Source organism: Cheilinus undulatus, linkage group 4 (assembly GCF_018320785.1).
Source record: "Cheilinus undulatus linkage group 4, ASM1832078v1, whole genome shotgun sequence".
Classification (NCBI taxonomy): domain Eukaryota; kingdom Metazoa; phylum Chordata; class Actinopteri; order Labriformes; family Labridae; genus Cheilinus; species Cheilinus undulatus.
In genome coordinates, this window is record NC_054868.1 from 49911799 (window position 1) to 49934567 (window position 22769).

The window sequence follows — 22769 nt, forward strand, 5'->3', positions numbered from 1 at the left end:
GTTGATGGTTTTAATTGCTCCTGATGCTGCTGCAGCCCCTAACGCCTATAGTTAGCAAATAACTTCAGATCCTTTGTCATCACTTGCTCACCTCAGGTAAGAATCATTTAAGAAAACCATGGTTTGTTACATCACTAGCAGGAGTTTTGTCATCACTTTGGGTGGCAGTAGCTCAGCCTGTAAGGACTTGGGCTGGTAATCGGAGGGTTGCCTGTTCAATTCAGAGTCAGACCATATCTGGACTTTGGCATGGTAGCTGGAGAGTTGCGAGTTCACTTTCCGAGTACTGTGCACTTGAGCAAGGCACTGAACCCCCAACAGCTCCTGGTAGTGCTTCAGCGAGAGAAGCAAGACCATCACTCTGACATCTCTCCATTAGTGCATGTCCATGTTTGCATGTAACTCAGCCTATGTGTATGTACACAGTGTTCCACATTAATATGCAACAAGGATTTTAGAGTCTTAAGCATTCATTTTTTTGTTTTTCAATTAAACTCATGGAAGGTATTGTGTCTCAGGACTCTTGTCTCCTGTTCATGTCCCAAAGAGCCAGCGACATCAGCAAGGAGATGGTAGAGTCATGTTTTGGACTGGAACCATGGGGAGAGAGCTTGTAGGCCCCTTTAGGGTCCCAGAAAGTGTGAAAATGACAAAATAGATATTGTTTCTGACTGACCACTTCCTTCTATGGTACAAAAAGAAGAACCGTTGCATTCCATAGCAAGATTATCTTCATGCATGATAATGCACCATCTCATATTGCAAAGAATAGCTCTGTGTCATTGGCTGCTATGGGCATAAAAGGAGAGAAACTCATGGTGTGGCCCCCATCCTCCCCTGACCTCAACCCTATTGAGAACCTTTGAAGCATCCTCAAGCTAAAGATCTGTGAGGGTGGGAGGCAGTTCACATGAAAACAGCAGCTCTGGGAGGATATTCTGACATCTTGCAAAGAAATTCCAGCAGAAACTCTCTAAAAACTCATAAGTTCAATGGATGCAAGAATTGTGAAGGTGATATCAAAGAAGGACTCCTATGTTAACTTGTAACTTGGCCTGTTAAGATGTTATGGATGGAAACAGTTTTTGATCTCAGTAAATATGACCTCCTAATGCTGCAAATTCAACAAATGACCATTTTCAGTTCTTTAAAACCTATAAAACGTTTTGAAACTGTTGCAATAACGTGGAACAGTGCATTTTGAGTTTTTTTATTTTCAAAAACAGTAAGTCATTGGGAGGTTTGTTCAATAAAATTTGAATTATGCTCAAATGGTTGATGACTTGAAAATTATACTGACTGCCATTTGCATTGATTATTTAGGAAAATCAGAGAAAAATATCATTTGCATAATAATTGTGGATGTGATGTAGTATGTTATCTTCAGGTACAGGCAGTAGTGCTGCTGCAGGAAATGGACACTCACTCTTAAGGAATTTATTGTAAACGTATGCACACTTTCTTCATAACAGTAACTAATAAAACAATACCTTGACTATTTTTAAATACACCGAGAATACCCTACAGTCAAACCATGAATGACATTCATAGACATTGGACAACCCAAAGACCACACATCTGGCACTCAACACTATGTGACACTGGGTCAAATGCTGTTTTTAGAGTCTCGAATTTTAAGTTCTGTGAAAGCCCTGGGTTGTGTGCGCTGCTTGTCTTATCTTTCAACAAGCCATTCAATTAGTCGGGTTGTAATGAAATTGTAGAAAGGGGCCCATGTGCCCCTCTGTTCTCTCTGTGGGGCCCTTAACTTTAGCTCATGTAACCCAGTGTGCTAATCAGGAGGAAAATGTCTTTCTAAAGCCCAAAGATGATTCGTTACAAAACACTCTATAAACCTGTTTGTTAAACTTGGTGATTATCCTCATGTTCTATACACAGACTTTCTACATATCTAAAAGGTAAAGCTTACTATGTCTGTCGTATGTTCATTTACCCTTGACTGCCTCCCTGCACACTCTCCCACTCCCAGCATATCAAATTATGGGTCATACGACCTTAACTGTCAAATATATTTCACATCAACACACAGCTGGGAGCGCTTTTGAGAGCACATTCACGTTAATGTTTGAACCTCCCTGGGATTCATGTTCTGTCAACTTTAAACTCTTGACCCTCACACAACCAACCAATAGGGAGACAGAACTACTTTCTATTTTGCTACTAATTACTACCCGCTCCATTTTCTGCTCTGTGCCTCGTCCTTGAAGGCAAAAAAAAAAAAAAGGAAATCCCAGTGAGTGGGTGAGGGGCTCTTTTTCTTTTCACTGCCTGGTGCAGAATCCAAAATGCGAGCAGAGACACTGAAACATCTAAAACATTAAGGGATGTTCTTTTGTAACCAGAGTTACTTAGAACAAGACATTCATGATTAAATCAGAGGGTGGCAAGAACAGAAAGTTGCTTGGAAAAAAGACCCAGATAAAGCAGCTGGAGTCTGGTGCTCTGAGAAAGAAAATTGTAATATTTCTTGAAAAGAGATACTTCCTCGCCTTATGGTTGGTGTACTGTGTTTCCCACAGTCTCACATGAATTTCACCTTCATTAAGGATCTGCAATAGCCTGCTGTTTGGTGTAGTTAAATATTGATGACAGCGCTTCTTTTCTTTGGCTTAAGGCAAAAAGTGGAGATCTGTACACACAAGCACTCCTAGCACTCCTACACGCACATGCCCGCACTCGGAACAGAGCGAGATATCATGCTACTGCCCTGCAGGAATTTAAAAACAGCGACCTGTATTGAAGGTTTGTTTCAAATAAAAACAGTAACTTCTGATTCCAACATCTGTTTAAGAGCCACAGAAAACAGAACCTGTGGGAAAATATTCCTGGATCTCTGGAAAAATAAACTTTCTGCACAGCAAGTAAAGCAGAGATTTCATCTCGTCTAGGAGGCTGCAGAGGTTGGGTAAGGTACTTATACAGATTGCAAATCAGTATTCAATTAACAACTACAATTCCAAAAAAGTTGGGGTGCTGTGTGAATTGTACGGTAAACCGTGTATGGTTGGAACACTTTTTGCTTGAGCACCTGTAACTCCCTGATTATTTAAGCTAGAACGCTCAAACTTTTTTGCGGCATACCAAATTTTGTTTACTACAAATTGAAGCATTTCAAACTTAGGCAACAATATTACAGGCCTCGTGAATTGTTGTCAAATACAAGGTGCTTTTTGTTACAGCCTACCCCACCCTCAGGGTAGGTTGTAAAACATGCTGGGTTAAGTTGTAACAATTAGAAAAGACAGAAGCCAAACCATGCAGTATGGTTGAAATAGATTTACTGAGGTAAAACAGAAATCTAGAACAATTCCCCTCTCTTTCTGAGTAACCATTACTTTATTTCTGTTTAACTCAAGTGCATGCGGTTTTGTGGGCACATGTGTAAGGTAGTGTATAAGAACAGAGTTTTTATGTCTAAAGTTTTTATGTCTTTTTATATCCTCCCAAATCTATCTATCTATCTATCTAAAGAATCTGAGTAGGACATGCTGCTCTAGTAGAAAACAATGCCAATTTGTGTTTGTGAACAGCATGAATGTACTCTAATGCTCCGTTTGTAAGACGTTTTGTCTCGTTTTCGTTTCCAAAAAGTTCCACGTTCAGATGGCAACGATTTTCAAAACGATCTCCGTTCACACGAGACTGCGGGAAACACCAAAAACGATGTAGTATACATGCCAGGCCAGTAGATGGCGGTGTGACTTTCATGCCTGCATGAAATACGTCTCTGCTGATCCAAGTGATGGTGAGGTAAATCAACACTTTGTTGGAGAAGTACAGTTAAATTCAAAAGAGTGAGGAGCACAAACAGTACACTGGTGTCGGCTATCTTTGTTTTGGGCTTTCCATCCGCGCATGCGTTATAAGCCTACTCGCACATGGATATTTACTGCAGCCACAGTGCGCATGTTCGTTCGTTTTCAGGCACCAAAACGCTGTTGTCGTGTAAATGGGGCATAAATCAGAGTGAATCACAACATCTGGAGCATAGGCTTAATGTCGTGAAGACATAGGGCACAATTTACCCTCTTCTAAAGTTTTCATTGTCCAAAGTTGGAGGAGGATACACACAGAAACCCCTTAGAACTCTCAGTGTTATTAACATATCCTAAAAGCAGTTAAGTGATTCTCAAATGTATTTGTTGTACAGAGGACTGTTTTTGTGCCTTCTACCATCTCTGTCAGTGTTTTTTCCCACTGCCTAGGTATTCTGTAAAACTATGTGTACCAAAAAGTTGCTCTCAATGGTATGTGAGAATGTGGTTGTAACACTTTTAAGACATGCATTACAACCCACCCGTCAGCCAGTGTTCAGCTCACTGTATCAGCATACTTTGAAATTAGCAAGGGGAAATGCATCACATTCTGGCCTGAGAAACTACAGTTTCATTCTCTAAAAGTTTTCTGACTTCAGCTGTAACTATATCAGAACTACACAAATAATAGTCTAGGTTAGAAAAAAAATACTTTACCTCAAAATTGGTTTCTCTTGTTTAATCCACATACATCAGCCTTGAAAATCACCATGTAGGATTAGAGAGAAAGTGGGAAAATGCTGACATGATCATGCATCTCCTAACTTATCTGATTTGTGGAAATGTTAGAGTGTTACAACCATATACAGTCTCCCCTACATAAAAACAGAACGGAATGATTAGCAAATCTCATAAGCCCATATTTCAGTTACAACAGAACATGAAGAGGAGATCAGGTGTTGAAACTGAGACATTTAATGAAAAATATCAGATGTATCTATCAACCAATCATGATTAATTCTTGGCCTTGTCTGTTGGCATGCAGAATAGTGCATCATTTCTTGCAAAGGTAAACACAACCTCCAAGCAGATCCCTTTTTGTGGATCAAATCAAACCAAAATGCTGCTTCTTTCAGCTGACTTCAGGTTTGTATGAACTACAACACTTAGCCCTACACTAAAATTAACTGCAAGCTTTGATCAGGGAAGACAGGGACGTTTCTGGATTATGGCTCCTGCAAAAATGATGAGTACTACTGCTTTAGAACAATTTAATGTGATCTATTGTTTGACCCTTCAGTCACTACAGGATGCAAGTTAAATAAAATGGAGAAACAAAGTAAGATCCTTTGACTGGTGAATGAAACTTCATGCATCAGGGTATGAATAGGCAAAAGGCAAACCTGCCCAACCCAAACTGAACACTCAGATGCTCAGTGTGTAGCTGATGCTGCATCCAGCATTAGCTTACATGCTTCTAAAAATAGTGCCAGCATCCTCTTTGTAGAGAAGCAGACTGAGCTTGACACAAATGGAAACCCTCCTATATGTGGTTTATTTGCTTAAAAAAGGTGCATGGAAGCGCATTTGTCATTCAAACAAATTGAGGCCACGTAGAAAGTTATTTGTAGAAGATATCTGCAAGTAAAAGCAACTTATGTAGGTGGAATGAAATATATCTCCCTGGAGTTGCTGGCATTCATATGAGTAATGAGTTTGTGTGAGTAAGAAGAGATGCACACAATAACTCAGCAACACCTCGCTGACGTCATCATTCCAGAAACACTTTGCCACTCTCACACCTGCACACGCTTCCTTTTAGGCCACAGTAGTTAAACTTAGTTTTTCATGCACCATGTTGTGATGAGGTAAGGTGATGTCTGGAATTACTCTGGAAAAAAGTCTGAGCAAACCTTGTTTGATGCTTAATTACATGTGCTCAAAGCACAAAGAAAAACCAGCAGAGACAAAATACACGTGGTCATGCATCACATCAAATAAGAACCATGGTAGCACACGTTATAGGTCAGTGATCCTCAACTGGGGGCCCTAGGGCCACATCAGGCCCCCCACATCTTCCCATTTGTTCCCCATAACATTGTTAAAATTAGAACTATGCAGAGCAAAAAATATATTGATGTATCTCTAGTGGGTTTTTATCTAATTTCCTCCAGCTATTAAAAAACATAAAACAACTGAGACTGAAAAAATTGTCTGGGTTGGTTTAATGTTTGATCACCTCTACAGAAATCCACCTCTCAGCCATCATCAGCAAATATGATGCATGATAAAACACAACCTTGTTCATTCTCAATTAAAACTGTTGTTTTCTTTCATCTTTACACATTCTTCTGCCTGAGAGTCAAAACTAAAGACCTGTTTCTTTTGGGTTTTTCACCAATCAGGACAGAGCATGCTAGCATCAAACTCAGTAATGGAACACACAACCCCAGAAATATTCAGCTAAATATCTCAATAGCCACCTTTGTGGCTGGCTGCGGTATAGGGACTGATCTCAGTTTTAGAGGCTAAAACTTTCATACATTTAAAGAAAAGAAAATATTTCAAAATTAGACCAGAATGTCTATTTATTTTAGTTTTTTAGAGTCCAGCCCCAAAAAAACCCATCAAGAAAAAGCTGGCCCTTGTGCGAATGTAGTTGATGACCCTCTGTTACAGGCTGTTTGCATGTGATCCTGTATGCTCCATGTGGGGCGGGAAGTGGGAGGCAGCCATTAGAAATGAAGTGGAACTGGGAAGAGTTAGTACTTTACAGCTCTCAATGGACCTGTACACAACAATTATCATCAGAAAACTTCTACATACACTGAATTCAATCCCAACATTTTAGAAAAAAATAGATTTTTTCCACAGTTAAATCGATTTACGTGGCATGGAGTGGATCAAGTAACAAATTACTCAGCTCTGAAGACCTTCTTATATCTAATGTTGTCTAGCAAAATGAAGGGAGGCAAGAGTCTTTATGAAAAAGACTCAAAATTCCTAATTTTGTCACAAATATGCTTTTAATTGAAACTATGATGTACCATCAACAAAATAAACCTTGCTGGATGAGCAACCGAGTAATGATATGCGCTCTTTATGAATGAGCTTGCTCTATAAAACGGCTCTTTAATGTCAGTCACGGTAGCTAGCTCTCGTTTGAGTGCCAGTTGCCTTCCCTCGAATTTTTTGTCATTAAAAAGCCAAAAACATGAGAAATTAACAGCTGTAGGAGCTATATTTGTCAGTAGAAAACTAATAATTCTCTGGGCAAGACTGGGCAAGCAAAGAATCGGGGTCCATGATCATGGCGGCGTGATTTCACCATGCGCTACTTTTGTCACATGACAGCAAAAAAACAAAGCCACATTTTGCATTGCAATCAATTTTTGGGGAAAGTGTGACCTTTAAGCCTTCTTTCAGTTTTTGTTTGATGTCAATAGGCCAAGTAAAACAGGAAGAATGATCATTTTAATTTGATATAAAAATTAATGTTACTCATAGGGGGCAGAGGACCATGCTGTACAGGACTGGCACTGGTATTTTTTTTTTTATAATTTCAGCATATTGTCATTTCTTTTTAAGAATGACAATACATTGTTTTTAAAAACAATTTTAAAAAATCAGTTTTTGTAGGGAGTTCTGTTTTGTGGAGGCTCTATATCTAATACAGTAAATTAAATTTTAAAAGAACACAGTTTTCCCTTGTGTTAAGTTGAGGTAGTGGCGAAAAAGATTATACCAAACATGAGCATGGTATACATTTTTGAGTGGATTATTTTGTCAAAAGAAAATTAACAAATGGCCCTTTTCCACCGGCCCGTCTTAGCCCTACTCTACTCGACTTGACTCGACTCTACTCGGTTTGTGTTGCGCTTCCATGGGCGCGGTACCTCGTACCAGATACCATTTTTTAGTTAGTACCTGCTCTGCTCTTGTTCCAAGCGAGCTGAGCCGATACTAAAAGGTGACGTCGACCAACTGCTGGCCACTGATTGGACAGAGAATGTTGTCACCGAAGAGTCATGAGCACGACGCCCAATACAGGAATCAAACCCGCCATTTTTAAAAAACGACAACAGGTACTAGGGCTGGTGGAACAGGTACCCAAACCGAGTAGAGTCGAGTAGAGTAGAGCCGAGTCGAGTCGAGTAGGGCTGGAACCGTGTAGTGGAAAAGCGCCAAAAATGGCAAAATAGCCAGAGGACCTCTGAGGGTTAAATGGCCATGAAATTTTACTGACGGTGATGACCGTGATTATCATGATGATCACTGAAAAAAGATGGATGGAGGCATTTCCATCTTTTTCTAATGAAATTTGCATTGATCAAAACAAGAATAATATTTCCCCTTTTCACATTATCTGCTTGCAGCGTTCTAAAATCGGTTGAATCGCAGGTAACTACACCAGACGGTTCGGTTCAGACTGCTGTGACTAGCTGTTCTATTTTCAGGCACCCCAAATGCTTCTCTCATGCAAACAGATGGCCAAAAACGCAAACCCAAGTTTTATGCTTTCTGCTGAAAACATTGTGTAAACAAGGCCTTAAACAAGCCGAAAGAGATGTTCTGAAAAGTCAGCACACTTTCTGTATACTGCTCTTATTATACACATTAAACCTGGAGAGGAGAGAAGACAATAATGTCTGGTTAGTTAACTGGCTAAGTGAGTGAAACATGCTGGTGACTCAAACTGAGCTGTTGTGTTTGACATATCACTTTGCTATGCAACCTTTATTTACCCACCACTGTTACTGGCGGTTTGAGCTATCAGTGGCATTTATGCCTTGTTCTCCACAGTATAACATGGGTTTAAACTCGTAAAGACAGTGTTGCAAAAACTTGTTTTGTGTACATAATTATACAGTTGACAGCTCTGATACTGCCTTATGGCTGCCACTAGTTCCTGATCCATCAGTCCAGTGCTTCACAAATTGTTACCAGGCAAGTCTAGGTATGCCGTTACATTACTGAAACTATACAACATGTATTTAAGAGACTATTCTAAACGGATATGGTGGGCCTTGAGAATTGAGGCTTGATCTTTGGTATGCCTTGGGCAAAAAGAGGTTGAAAATCACTGTTCCCTCTTTCAGCATTGTTCCTAATGAGTCAGAAATTCTGCAGCAAATCATCTTGAAATCTGTCTTACAAATTCCCTTTTTACATTCCTTGAACCAAAACTCAAGTCTAATCCTGATCTAGGTGCTGGTCTTCTTACCATGTGCCTGGAGGTGCAACATCTCTTCCTGTTTCTTTTTGTTATGACAACAGTTTTGTTCCTGAGATGCTCAAAAGCTTCTTGGTTCCTTACAAAAATTCTGATACAAAAGTTTTGTAAACTTCAAAGTCGTGTTCTTCTAAGTGCGCCGGGCACAAGGCAGCTCTCTTCCTAGGATTTTCAAAGAGTGAAGGGCTCCCAACCAAAACCTGTTGAAGCCTGACATCTACTGGTATGATACAGACTCTTAAAAGGCTGTCCCTGGTGGCTGGTTTTGGTTCTGTCCACATTCAGCTACACTGATGAAAGTTAGGTGAAACTACACATCAGTATCTATTTTAAATGCTGTTAATAATTGTTTTGTATTCAGGACATTATTCCACTTATAACACAGCTATCCGCATGTAATAGAAAAACATAATAATAGTGATATCAGTACAACTCTGGCCTGTGTTATCATGGCTGTGTGCGTATTTGTGCCCATACCAACATTGGCGATATACAGCTTGTTGTTAAGGATCAGTGCCACCACAGCTGTAGCTCCTCCCGACACCTCCTGCTCCAGCTCCTTCAGACGCTCCTGCACCTTCTGATTCTGAGAAGAGTGATGGAATGAGACATTCTGAGGAGCCGGGGGGGACGATGAAGAGGAAAAGGAGAAAGAAGTAAAGAGGTGGAAAATTAATAAAGAGGATATTGTGAGTGGGAGACATACAGGGAAAGGGGAAAGAGGCAGATAGCGGAAGAAAAAGAGGAAATGAGACAAATGATGAAAGAGGAGGTGTGAAATGAAAGAGCATTGAGCAAAAGATGAAAGGCGAGTGGGAACAAGAGGAGAGGGAGGATTGGAGGAGGAAGAGGAAAAAAGAAAACACACAGGAGGCGAGATGAAAAAGGATAAGAGATGAGTAGGAGCACGGGAGATATGAGAGAGCATGAAAGAGATAAAGACGAGCAGGCGGTGTGAGAAAAAAGATTACAACGGCATGCTCTTAATGAAGCAGCTCAAGCAACGAACATCATCTAACAAAGTCGCCCACACCGGCAACACTATCAGGATATAACTTCATGTGAAGTGGAGAAGAGGAGGAGGAGGAAGGGGGGAACGGAGGCAGGAGAGCTGGATCCAGAGGAGAACTGAGCCCGGCTTATCTAATGAAACAGGCTGATGAGCCCAATTAGAAACATAACAAGCTCATTCTCCAATGGCTGAGCATTAGCTCACACTAATGCCCAAATCTACGGTTGCTATGGAAACCGACAGAGGATTCTTCTTCTCAATTTTCAGCCTAATGTGTTGATCCGCTCAGAGGAGACTGAGCGTCTCTGCTTACCTCATTGTGTGGTAGGAGGTAGTTGGACAGGGTGGCTTTCTCAGCCAGAGCGTCATCTATCGTCTCGAAGTAGCTCTTCTCCACCACATCAAAGGCCTACAGCAATACAGCATCAAGAATAAGGATGACACAGTGTTAGAAAAATATCTAGGTCAATTTGTAACAAAGCACATGTCCTTCAGAATCTAACTATTATGAGTTAAAATGTTCAGTTTTACTGGTTATATGATATCTTCGGCATCCCGCATCACTGTCAGGGTTCCTTTTCACTACAGGAGATAGGATACTGAAGATTTACTGTAAAATTCTGTGTACAGTCTGCACTTTTATTACCTATTTTTTCTTCTAGAAAGTTGGCTGCAGCTTAAATAATGGGGTGACTAATAGTCCAGATTCAAAGTGCATCATAGTATGTTTCTGCTCTTTGTAGTAACAGTTTTATGTCATGTTCTATACGTTTGCAATTATTTGTGTATTTAAATTAGGGCTGAAAGATTTGCAAAAATAGAATAATTGCCATTGTGATTTAATATGCTATTATTATTAGACTCCTCATCTTATGTATTTTTCAACAAATTCAAGCAATAAATCATTCAATATTATAACCTTAATTCATTCAGGAGCACTCTCATCATACATTTTACTATTTTATTACAAAATGGATATGCAGTTTTACTTGGCAGAGCAGGCTCTGCTCTAAAGATGCTCCCTGGGTTAGTCAGCAGCATGCTTTCACTTTCCAGGGAGTGCTTCGCTAGAAGCCCCCATATGGATGGATGCATTTATGACCATGTGTATTGAAAACAATGAAATTATTTCAGAAGCAATTACTCCATAGTAGCCTGAATCTGAATAAGAAGGTGCAACAAGCTTTAAGCTATAAAGGAGGTGGCTGGGGTGAGGAAGGTGAAACTGGCTATCAGCTGATCACAGCTGGGGTCATGACCTTCATGAACTAATGCTAAACTTCATCAATTTTAGATAGAATGAACTGGTAATTTTTGCTCATAGGGAAATTTTGATGTCATTTGATTTATTGAAGGGCATTATCATTTTATGTCACTTTTTTGATTAAGAAAAACACACATAAAACATGAAAAAAAAAATGACACTTGAATGTTTGCAGGGTTAGGGTTATGTGCAAAAAATCTCTGCAAACTGTTATTTTGACACATTTTAAGTTAAAGAAATATTGCAACGTGTGATTTGTAAATTGCAGCGGGTCATATGGCCATTTCATCTAATTTAAATGCTCTCTGTAGCTTGAAAATGAACCTGTTTGGTTTCAGATTTTATTTCTCTCCAATGAAATTGTGTCAACCCCCGCTTGAGTTAAGCTGCTTCCTATTTCTTTATAAGGCTGTATCAAAAGAGAAGTATTTCAACAACACAACAACTGCGGACTTAAATTGTGAAGAACTTTTCAGAAATAAGTTGTTTTTCATTGAGCTGACTGAGCTGTACCAGCAAGTTTTAGCCGCCAATGGTCAGCGAGTGTACAAAGTCACAGTGTTTACAGCTGCTAATTTAACAACCATCAGAGCCACAGCCTGCTTCTGTAAATCATCTCTAACCTAAAACAGACCACTCATTAGTTAAACACATCAGTGTTTAAGTTGCATTTTGTTACAGAATTTTTCATGCAAAAAGTTTTGATATACCGAGGCAAATTATAAGCCAGTATAAATGAGACATGTAACATCATTATAGCAAGTGTGTGCAGCTGACACTGCAGGACCTCTAATGCGATTGAAAATTATCCTTGTACATTATGTACAGCTGCTTCTGCTCCACTGCTCTGAGAACATATCGACACAAACCACACCAGTGCCACATTTTATCTGCCTTCTTCCTTGTTAGGTCATAACTGTGCATTAAAAGAAAACAGGATGTATACTGCTGAGTAAATAAACTGTGGTTTGACTGAGAACACTCCTCAGTAAGGAGAATAGGTGATAGGCCAAGGAGGAAAGAGCGATTTGTGAGTCTGTCTCATCACTGCAGGCTGAGAGCTAGACTTCTGTGTTATAGCTAGTAGATGCACAAACTCCATTCAATGTAAACAGACGCTATTAAAAGAGCAACACAGCTGCACAGAAACTGCACAGTGTACTCTTTACTTTAACAAGGATGGTTCGAACCTTTTTCCTATTTAAGAGATTTCAAAAACAGACTGTGGCTTCTATTCTGTATTTTACAGTACTATTTCTGATGCTGGCTTACTGTCCACTTAGCCCCCTCTTAAGGGGGGATAAATGGGAAAGCAAAAACATAACAACATGGCCTCTCCTAGATTTATGCAATGATAACCAAGAGGTATTTTTAACATAAATCCTCAACACCTCAACTAACTCTTCTTAAAATAGTATGAGCTGTTTTTAGGTAATTTTATCTTCATGGACAGGCCCATGGAACATAACTGTTAGTTAATGTGGGACTCTATGCAGCCATGCCAGGACCTGGAAAAAAGCTGCAATACTTAATAAAGAGAAAAAGAACAGGAGCGGTTTCTACTTTACCTTCATAGCTGATCTGAGCCTAGCTTAGGCTAAAGTTCCCCATGCATGAGGCTAGCACAAATGATTTGCTGATCCATGTGTTGGTATTATTATCACATGTGAATGGGCTTATGAAGGGCCCTGCAATTTCTTTGGGAGGGCTGGCTGCCCACCGCTATCTTCCACTATATCTATAATTTTCTCTATTCTTCCACTAAAAGTGTAGTTCCTGAGCCTCTATGGGTTTGACTGCTTCTATGAAGAGAATTAACTCTGCAGCTTCCTTAAAAAACAAGTTTTCCATGCTGTCATACATCATATTAAAGTGAAGATTTCATCTGACAGTCAGAAAGACAAGGTAAACCGGGCTGCCAAACCTCTGCAGTCTGGATTGATGTTTTTCTCCCTTACATGTGTCAGACTTTACTCTCTCTACACCTTCAACCAGTCATTAAAAGCTGTCAGGTCCAATATCATGATATCATATTCTGTTTAGTGTTATCATCATGTGTCTTCTTTAGTTTTTGCTGTCATAACGCATTTTTGCCTTTTAGATTTTCTGTTCCTTCTCTTACTGCTTTTAAATTAGTGTCAAAGCTACTCTGTCAGGGTTTCCAACACAAAGACAACACTAATGCAGGCTGCCCAGGTATATTTACAGCAACAAAAGTATAATTTCTAAACTTTTCTGGGATGATGACCTGATCTATCATGAGCCAGTGAGAGAGAGAGAGGCAAAAAAGTCATTGGTACACCCCTTAAATAAGTTGACCAGCTCTATTGTCTGATTTATAAACTGAAGCTTCTTGTAACTTTGTTTTCACGATTTCCTGTAGCTGCTTATTTCCTGTGCTTCTCCGCACCTGTAGTTTTGGATAATTGTTTGATGTGATATGCTTCATTATTACTGAGCTGATGAAGCATCAATACAAAGGAAACATTGTCACTATAGCATTGCAAAGCTGTTGCTTCATTTTTTACAATATTGTGCTCAAAATTTTCTGCATATTTTCAGGAGTTTATATGTGAAAACAGCTTACAACACTCTGTCAAAAATATTAGCATATTGCATTTTTTCTGAGCAATTCTTGACCAATAAACATAAAACTAAGAACAATGTTGAGAGAATCAACTTTCTAGTGTTATTAAATTATTTTCATTGAAAAAAAAAACAGTTATTCTTAATCTCAGTTTGATTATCAGTTGTTCTTTTAAACTTTGGAATATTTAACCAAAGTCGGGTTTAACAAGACAAATGTTTATTTTATATCTTATGCAGTAATGAAGCTTCTCTAGTTTTGTGTGTGAACACGTCAATAGATAGATCATGGCTGCTGCTGCACCTGCAGAACCCAAACCTTGCTGGCGGAAGAAGTGTGAAGGCCAAAAGGCTCGACTCGGTGTCTTCGGTGTTGCATCGCCATCTTAGACAGATGGTAAAGAACAAAACCACGAGGGACATTTTGGGTGAACTTTTGGACCCTCTATTGCTGCTGATCTAGTGAACTCAGGTGAACTCTTCCGAGAACTTGGTGAACTTAAATGAACTCGTGGTTATGCAAACTTCAAAACCGTGTACAAAGTTCAACTCAAAGGGGTGGGACTGTCCAGATACGTCAGCATAACCAGGTATAAAAAGGCGGCCCCAATTTGCTCATCGGGTCTCTTGCAGACTCCAACCTGTTGGCTCGATTGGCGTGATACGATTCTTTGGGTTTCTTGAAAGGCGCTATATAAATTCAAGATATTATTATTATTATTATTATTACTGAGACCTTCTGTGGGCGATTGGTGACAACTCTTCTTGGTGAACAAACCTGTCATGGGTCGCTAGTACTCGTTAGGCTAAAAGGAAACCTATCTGTACAAGAGGGTTATACTGAAAGTAAGCCAGTACTACCCAACGGCTATTTGAAGTCCAGGCAGACCCATGCTGGAATCTTTGCTCACCAAGGGGAGCGTCAGCCGATCAGGTTAAACAGTTTCTATGGTCTGGGATAAAGAACTAAATTTTACCCAAAAACTATCTTTTGGGGTTTCAAATTCTAAGTTTTTGACCATTTTGAATTTGTGGTACCTATATTTTCATGTTGAGCCAATATGTTTGTTTTTGCTTCTAAATTGATTTTTACATAATTTTTTCATTCATTGACTTTTTCAAAAATGTTCATGTAATCCATTTTTGTTGGTGATGAATTTACTTTTACATGTAATCGGTTAAATCTGACAATTTGGTTGTCAATCTGGCTTTTTTAATGGTGATATGATGTATTTTTTTACTGAGCTGCAAATAAAATAAAAAGGTTTTCTAAAACCATATCTTAGACTCTGGTGGGACATTGTCACTAAATTTGCTAGAGTAACCTTACACATTTTCAAGGATTTTTTTCAAGGATTTCTTTCTTCAGACCACACAAGGCCCCCGTAGGGAGTCTGAGTCGACACGGCTTTTCTCTCTCTGATCTTTTCTTAAAATACAGCAGGCACATTTACACATATTTAAGGGGGGGTTGGTTAGAGCAGTAGAGATGTGTTGTGCTCTGAGCTCTCGCAGCCTGCGAGTGACAGGAAACCATGAACCCTATCCTAACACTACAGTTGATACAAATGAGCAAGAGCTGAAGATTGAAGTCAGATAGGTTTAAAACAGACCCTATAACTTCTTATAATCAGTATTTTATCCTGGATTTCGTTATAAAAAACAGACCTGTGTGAGGATCCTACGGATGTCATTGTCCGTGTGACTCGAGTTGAGCTGTCCCAGCAGCAGTTCAGCGGTCAGACACTGGGATGCAAAGCTGGCCACTCTGCTGCCGTCATACCCGTTAAAGACTCCGTACAGGAAACAGCTGTCCTCGCCTCTGATTGGTGAAGATAAAACATAAATAAATTAAATAAATATGGCTTCTTCACTGATGTTAAATATTAAAGGGGTTATTTTACATGGCTTGTTTCATGGAGACAACTCTATAATTCTTGATTTAAGTCACTTCAAATGTTCACTTTTGTACTGGTGCATCACTGAAAATGCATTGAGAGGTTGTGTTGCTGCTCCCAACTGTCTGACTAAAACATGCGGAAACATGAATCTGTACGTCAGTTAGCAAACATCAAACCCTGCCAGGATGTTTCTTTACCAGCGTTTGGAAGATGGGATTTATTTACACTTGAATAAGACAGCATAGACATGCAGTCACAATGAAAACCTGTTGAACCTGTGCAACGTACTACTCTGATTGTGCTGACTGAGAACTTAATGGCTAAAACAACAATCGTCTCTGTATACTACATTTCCTCCCTTGTGCAAACTAGTGTTATACACACTCACAGACTTTTTGAGCCCTTCACGCACCCTTTCCATGAGTGGGCATGTCTGCAAACCTAGTGTGAGGGAATTAACCATAGTTCATAGCACTGTGATAGGGATTCCCTGGGGAAGGCAGCTAGTGAACACTATAAAAGCAAAGTGAAAAGGAAGAAATGGTAAACAAAAAACGTGGAGGGTACAATCAGGATTGATGCCACAAAAAAGAAGTTCTCCTGTAAGTATATTGTCCCTTTTTTGCATGCTTATATTTTGATATTAGAATGTTTTTGTGATCTTCAAACCTCACTGATGTTTTGCAGGATCAGGAGGATTTCCCATAACACTCAGTTTGGAGTTCACCTCTAGAAAATCTATTTGAAAGGCCATGAACCTCTAGCACTTCTCCTGACCCCCCCATTCTCACAAGAATTGGGATGCCCTACTCTTTAACATATGTGCTCTAAATGCAGGGGTAGGGCTAAGTGGTAGGGGTAAGGGGTGAAATGGGATTGATCGAGGTACTTTTCAGTCTTATCATATTCCTGTTGGCCAACCAACATAACATTTTAACACATTTATTTATTTAATTTAGAGCTGCTGGGCCACCATAATGTTGAATTTCGCAACAATACATGATAAAATAAAATGAAATTGACACCTGTTTCAATCTCGTGGACACCCAAAACTTATAAATTTAGCTATTTATTACATTTCCAACCAAGCTATGTAAACGCAAAGCTTAAGAGGAAAAAAAAAGTTTATAAAATTTTCTTAAAAACATGAAACGGGCCTACCTAAATTCTTATCATTAATGAACCAGAAGGAAAGTATGCAGTTATTCTGCTGTCTTTAATTTCTATTGTTTCTCATTTAGGTCATGTTATGGTATTGTTTTGCAGAACTGTGAGGCTGTCATTAGTCTGCAGGTCAGGATGTGAAGGAAACTTTTAGAGACCAGGAGACATCACTGTCTCTCTCCTCTGCTTGTAACAGTGAATCTTCTGTGCACATCTTAATGAGAAGTTAGATTATATTTGCTGATCAGTGAATTAAACAGTAAGCAGTGATTTATTCAGGACAGAAGCTGTGACTGGGGCAGGAAGAGGCACATATTCAGCATCAGTAAAACAATACCCACATTATTTTTCCGTGTCTCTGCAGAGGTAGCAGTGTGTTTCCAACCTATTTAGAGCATGATCACTGCAACAAAACTAGAACAAGATGATTAACTTTAACTTAGTGGAAAATGTATTATTGTAGGGAGTCTTTTAAAGCACTTTAGAACTTTTTAAGCACTATTTCAGATTGGATGTCTTCAATAGTACTTTATCGTGCCTTGGTTTTAATCATCAGTGTGCTTTTTTGTTTGTTTTCAATGTTTTTTTGTCTGACTGTGTCTTGAATCGTGAAACAGTGTTGTTGTTATTTGTTGTTTTTGTCTCTAAGGATGCTGAAGTCCTGTCTGCAAAACAAACTTACTTTTTTGGGTACTAATCAAAAACCTTGAACCTCCAACAACCAGAAAATGACATTTTTTGTCTGTATCATTCCTCTGTTTCAGCAAGGGGACAACAGCATTCGCTGTGCACCATCTCTGCATCTTTGGGTTGAATCATGAAGTATGTATTTTCCTCAAACTGTGGTACTTTCACTACTTTTGCCATTAGTTCATCATTTGTTTTTATGTGACTGTGATGATGGAAATGGGGTAATCATTCAGCCCTTATTCTTAGGGGTACAGAGTACATTGAAGGGTGTTGATAGTTCACGTTAACATTTGTTGGAGATTGTTATAAAACAGAGGAATACCATAACATCACATGAAATATAACATGATGAATACATACTAAAAACTTAGGCTCTTGATGATTTTGTAATTTTAAATGAAATAAAGGACTTTGTGTGTGAATGTGCATTAGTTCAACATGTTTTCAACCACCAGAGGCTAACTTTATAAATCCTGCTTAAAATAAATCTGTTGTGCTTAAGTCCTCATGACCAGCCTGTGAGACTGTTTTTGTTTTTGATACAGTTTTCTCCTCAGCTGCTATCACTTCATGCATAATTGCATCCCTCTTTATTTCTGTTTCTGTTTATTTTAAACCATGCTGCAGCATTTCTTACCTGAACCCAAGGTGTCCGTCTTCGTTGGTGTGGCTCTGAGTTCCTTTACCATCGGGGCCGTACACACAGTTGGGTGCTGTGCCGACCCCACACATCTGACACAGAGGCAGGTCATCTGTCCAGCTCTGATGCTGTTAAACATGAAGAAAATCATCACAAAAAGCTCTGATATTGATTGTTCTTGACTTCCCTGGGGATTGATTATGTATGTATCTAACGATCTAACTTAAAACACTTCATATTAAAAGAAAAAAAAAATTACGGAAATTGCATCTGTTTGGATCTGATTTGGTTTCTCCAGCAATTTAACTCTTTAGCTCAGGGGTCACTAACTGGAGGACGATGGTCCAGTCTGGTCCGGTTGATACGGACCTGGACCCAGATTAAAAGGGAACTTTAAATTTGATGGTGCGCTTCTTTTTTAACTAACGCAGCTATTCTAGGATTTCAGCCATCTCATGTAGCGCTACTCGGGCCACTAAACTGTCTGCATTCCAGGTGGTAAACATTGAGCCAAGTACTTTACTTTATATATTATTTAAAGAATTTATGGAGTAATACATATCACACTAACTCAAGTTTGACATTATGATGTTCTGGACCTTTGGTTTAATACATTTTCTCTGACTGGACCTCTTTGAATTTTAGTTGATTACCCCTGCTTTCGCTGATCCAAAGATTTAGTTATTAACATTGACTCACATAAAAATTACAGTGTGAAATACAGTACTTACAGAGATGCAGTACTGAATGTATTACCCCAATTTAAAAAAGGGCTCTATGTAGAATGTAAATAAAAACAGAAATCAATGATATGCAAATCTGATAAACCCATATTTTATTCACAATTGAACAGACACAACATACTAGATGTTGAAACAGATAAATCATTGTCAATCTACACAGTTAATCACCACAACTGCAAGTTAAAGCAGTATAATGCAAAGAAGAAGTCATCAGTTATTATTATCAGTGCATAGTCCAAAAGCCTCTATCTCTGATGGTGTGGGGGTTGCATTAGTGCCTATGGCGTGGGCAGCTGACACATCTAGAAAGGCACTATCAATGCTGAAAAGTAGAGAGGTTTTGGGGGATGTGCTCCCATCCAGACAACGTCTCTTTTAGGAAGGCCTTGCATATTTCAGGAACACTAAACTACATACCACATCCTTTCACAACAGCGAGGATTCACTGTAGAAGAGTTCGGGTGTTGGACTGGCCCGTCTGCAGTTCAGACGTTTCACCAACAGAAGACATTTGGCACATCATAAAGTGAAAAGTCTGGCAAAGAAGACCCAGGACTATTGAAGCTGGAATCAAGAATGGGACAACATTCCTCTCCAACACTCCAGCAACTGATCTCCTCACTTCCAAGACATTTACAGACTGTTGTTGAAAGTGGGGTTGCTTCACAATAGTAAACATGGCAATGTCCCTACTTATTCTAGATGTCTTGCTGCCTTCAAATTCAAATGAGCTACTGTAATTCTCAACATCTGATATGTTGTTAATGTTCTACTGTGAATAAAAATATGGGTTTGTGAGATTTGCACTCTGCTTTAATTTAAACAGCACCCCAACTTTTCAAAAAATGGTTTGAGTTTTACTTGTTCCAGTTACTTATATCGTTACAACCCCAGTGTGACTGGCCTTTTAAGGGGGCAGCAGATAAAACAAGTGTTGAGCGGTCATGTGTGGTTTAAGTTTGTATTACATATCTTTAAATCAAACGACAACGCTGAAACTGACATCAGCAGAGGATGAATAAGAGTTTATATAACAAGGTTTTACTTTAAATTGAAGGCCGTTAAAAATTTTCAAAGATAAGACCATACTCTGTCTATTTCTACATATGGTTATTTGTCGGAATCTGAAGCTCTTATAACTCACACAACTCAAGTGAATGATGTGCCAGGCGTTGCAAATTTAATACCAGAGACACAGTAACATGGTTCTGTTGTTACTAACATGTATTAAGGCGAAGTAATCCTATAATCTTCAGATTAAAGTTTAGTTAGCTAACTAACTGTTAGCAAACCAGTTAACAACCCGGAGTACATTAGCTAGCATTAGCATCAATAAAAGGCAAGAAACAACCCTGAACGAAACAAAACAAACATAGGCCCCTAAGGGGAAGGTGAAGGGCACCAGTGCACTCCTCATAAGTGAAGCAGTGATTTTAATGGGCTGTAAAAGTGATAAAAAGCCTTGTTTTTACTCACGCTCTGCATCAAATTCCTGCGCTGGGCCGCCATGTTGGACGGTGCTTGCTGCGTTCATCGATTCATGGAAAGCTCGGAGTTCCAATTCACAAGTTGGTAAACCCACTTCTAAAGTAATTATATAAAAATAAATGAATATATATTAAGATTCAGCCGACAAAAAGATATTTTAAATTTGATCTTTCAAGGCAAACAACCTTTAAACATAATAATTTTTATCTTATTTGTCTTTTACCTTGTTGGTTTCATAAAGGATGCCACCTTACTATTAGTAATATTTATGGATTTAGACGAGTAACTAAAGCAATAAAAAAATGTCATCCATCTTTAAAAAAATCACACTTCTAATTACTGTATCATTCTATCTCGCCTCTCATCGTGTCATGTTTTTTTTTTTCATACCCAACACATCGTCCCAAAATTTCCGAAAGAACGTAAAGGCAACGTCCTTACATATTGACCGCAGCCATGTGTTTTTTATTGTTGTCCAACAAGATTTTAAATCCACAACTAAAGCGAAACGTCAAATATTTCATTGTAAATTAATTTCAAAAACTTAATTAACGAAAAGAGAGATAAATCCACCCAAAACAATGATCACTTCCGTGTTGTTACCTTGTAACCCAGGGAATATCTTTGACAGCATCGCCACCGTGTGGCTAAATTAAGAACTATAACAACTTCCGATGAATGGGAGCTAAAATTTGGAATATTTTTTGGTCAGAATTAAGTTTTTCTGAACTTTAAAGTCTATATGCCACAAATAAAAGATCAGGTTTAACTTTTTATAGAATTCAAATAATACAAAAATAACACTCTCCATTATATAACCCATTTTCAAAGGGGTTTACTGTAGATCAGAGTCAAATAAGAAACTTGATTAATGCATTGTAATTGTTCCACATAAAACCATCTTTTGGTACATTAAACATTCTATTTTTTTTAATTCATAATTTCAGAAATTAGATTTGATTTGTTGCCATTGAAGGGAGACATGTTTCCAGGAGCAGTTTTGGTGATTGGAGATTCCAGGCAATGACCAATATGTGGCCTTTTCTTATTTACTCAATAAGGAATCATAGCAAGTGAAAAGAAAATATTTTGATGCTTCTCTCTTCACTTACAAATGTCATTCAATGTGCACTTGTGGTGTATTTTTTTTTTTTTTAAAGAAATAAAGAATCTTAAAATTTTCTATCTTAATTTTTGCTGCAAGTCCCTGTAAAGTGAAATCCAAACTCTGTGTCACACACTAGATATGTAGGAATTTGGTTGCTGTAAACATGTGAAAACACTGAGATATACAGTGCTTAACAAATTTATTAGACCACCTGTCTCAGAGACCATCCAGCATCATGAAGTGCTTTAATGTGGACTCTTTCATTTTCAGCCAGCTCTCCACGTTTCACCATTTCAAACTGGATTTACCTTTTTATACCCAAATTTGAGCCGGCTCACTGGGCTTCTCTGAGAAGTCAGAAATGAATCAAGCATAACACTCAACCACTAAAACTCATTTTTCTTTTCAGGAATGCAAGTAAATAACTATAATTTGACATATTAATCAAGAAATTATAATGTGCTTTACTATTTTTTCAGTTTTTTGTGAATCAGTAAATTTCAAAATTCATGGATAAAAATAATAATGATATTTTAGCATTAAAAATATCATTTGGGTTAAAGAGCTTCTACATATTGGTGTATTAACCATTGCAGAAACATGAAAAATGATTTTGGTTTTACCAATTTTTACCAATGCTGTTAATTTAGGGCAGCTGTGGCATAAACCTTACTTTGGATGGTGGTCTAATAAATTTGTTAAGCACTGTATGTGTGACTGAATTTGGAATTAGACAGTTGGAAAGTTGTTAACCTTTTTCTTGGCTTGGTTTAATTTGAGCAGGGCAAATGCTGGGATGACATAAAAACAGTTCATCTCAATGCAGTCTGTCGTTAGCTGATGTCACTGCCTTCATTGAGAGTGGGCGTGGCTATAGCTCATTCAACAGACACGCCCACATCATCCTAGAGCAGATTTTACTGGCTCATTTTTCCTGATTTGAAGCTCAATTTTATAAACTAAGACAGGTTATTCATGACTGCCATTTGGCCTAGCGGGCTGTAACACAGTGGCCTGTCATAAGACAAACCTAAATCACAGATTAAAAAAAAACAAACAAAAAAAAAAACAACTTTACAGGGACATGTGTGCTAAATATTTTTTTTTTTTAAGGAGCATGGGCCTTTCTGTTGGAGAAAGGTGTTCTTCCCTCGGGACTTTCTT

The 22769-nt window shown here is 38.6% G+C and overlaps 1 protein-coding gene across 3 annotated transcripts in view; it reads right to left on the minus strand.

Moving 5' to 3' along the window:
* tab1 (TGF-beta activated kinase 1/MAP3K7 binding protein 1) overlaps positions 1 to 20562 on the minus strand; it is a 41282-nt gene extending 20720 nt beyond the window's left edge. For 2 of the 3 annotated variants that reach the window (XM_041786278.1, XM_041786277.1), the window contains exons 1-5: positions 20486 to 20562; positions 18264 to 18394; positions 15540 to 15693; positions 10335 to 10430; positions 9487 to 9622 (exon numbers count right to left, since the gene is read on the minus strand). In XM_041786278.1, the coding sequence (XP_041642212.1) occupies positions 9487 to 9622; positions 10335 to 10430; positions 15540 to 15693; positions 18264 to 18394; positions 20486 to 20518 (550 nt within the window). In that variant the 5' untranslated portion in view covers positions 20519 to 20562. The remainder of the gene's footprint in view (positions 1 to 9486; positions 9623 to 10334; positions 10431 to 15539; positions 15694 to 18263; positions 18395 to 20485) is intronic. The other variant, XM_041786279.1, reaches the window with a different exon arrangement.
* Between the last annotated feature and the right edge of the window lie 2207 nt (positions 20563 to 22769).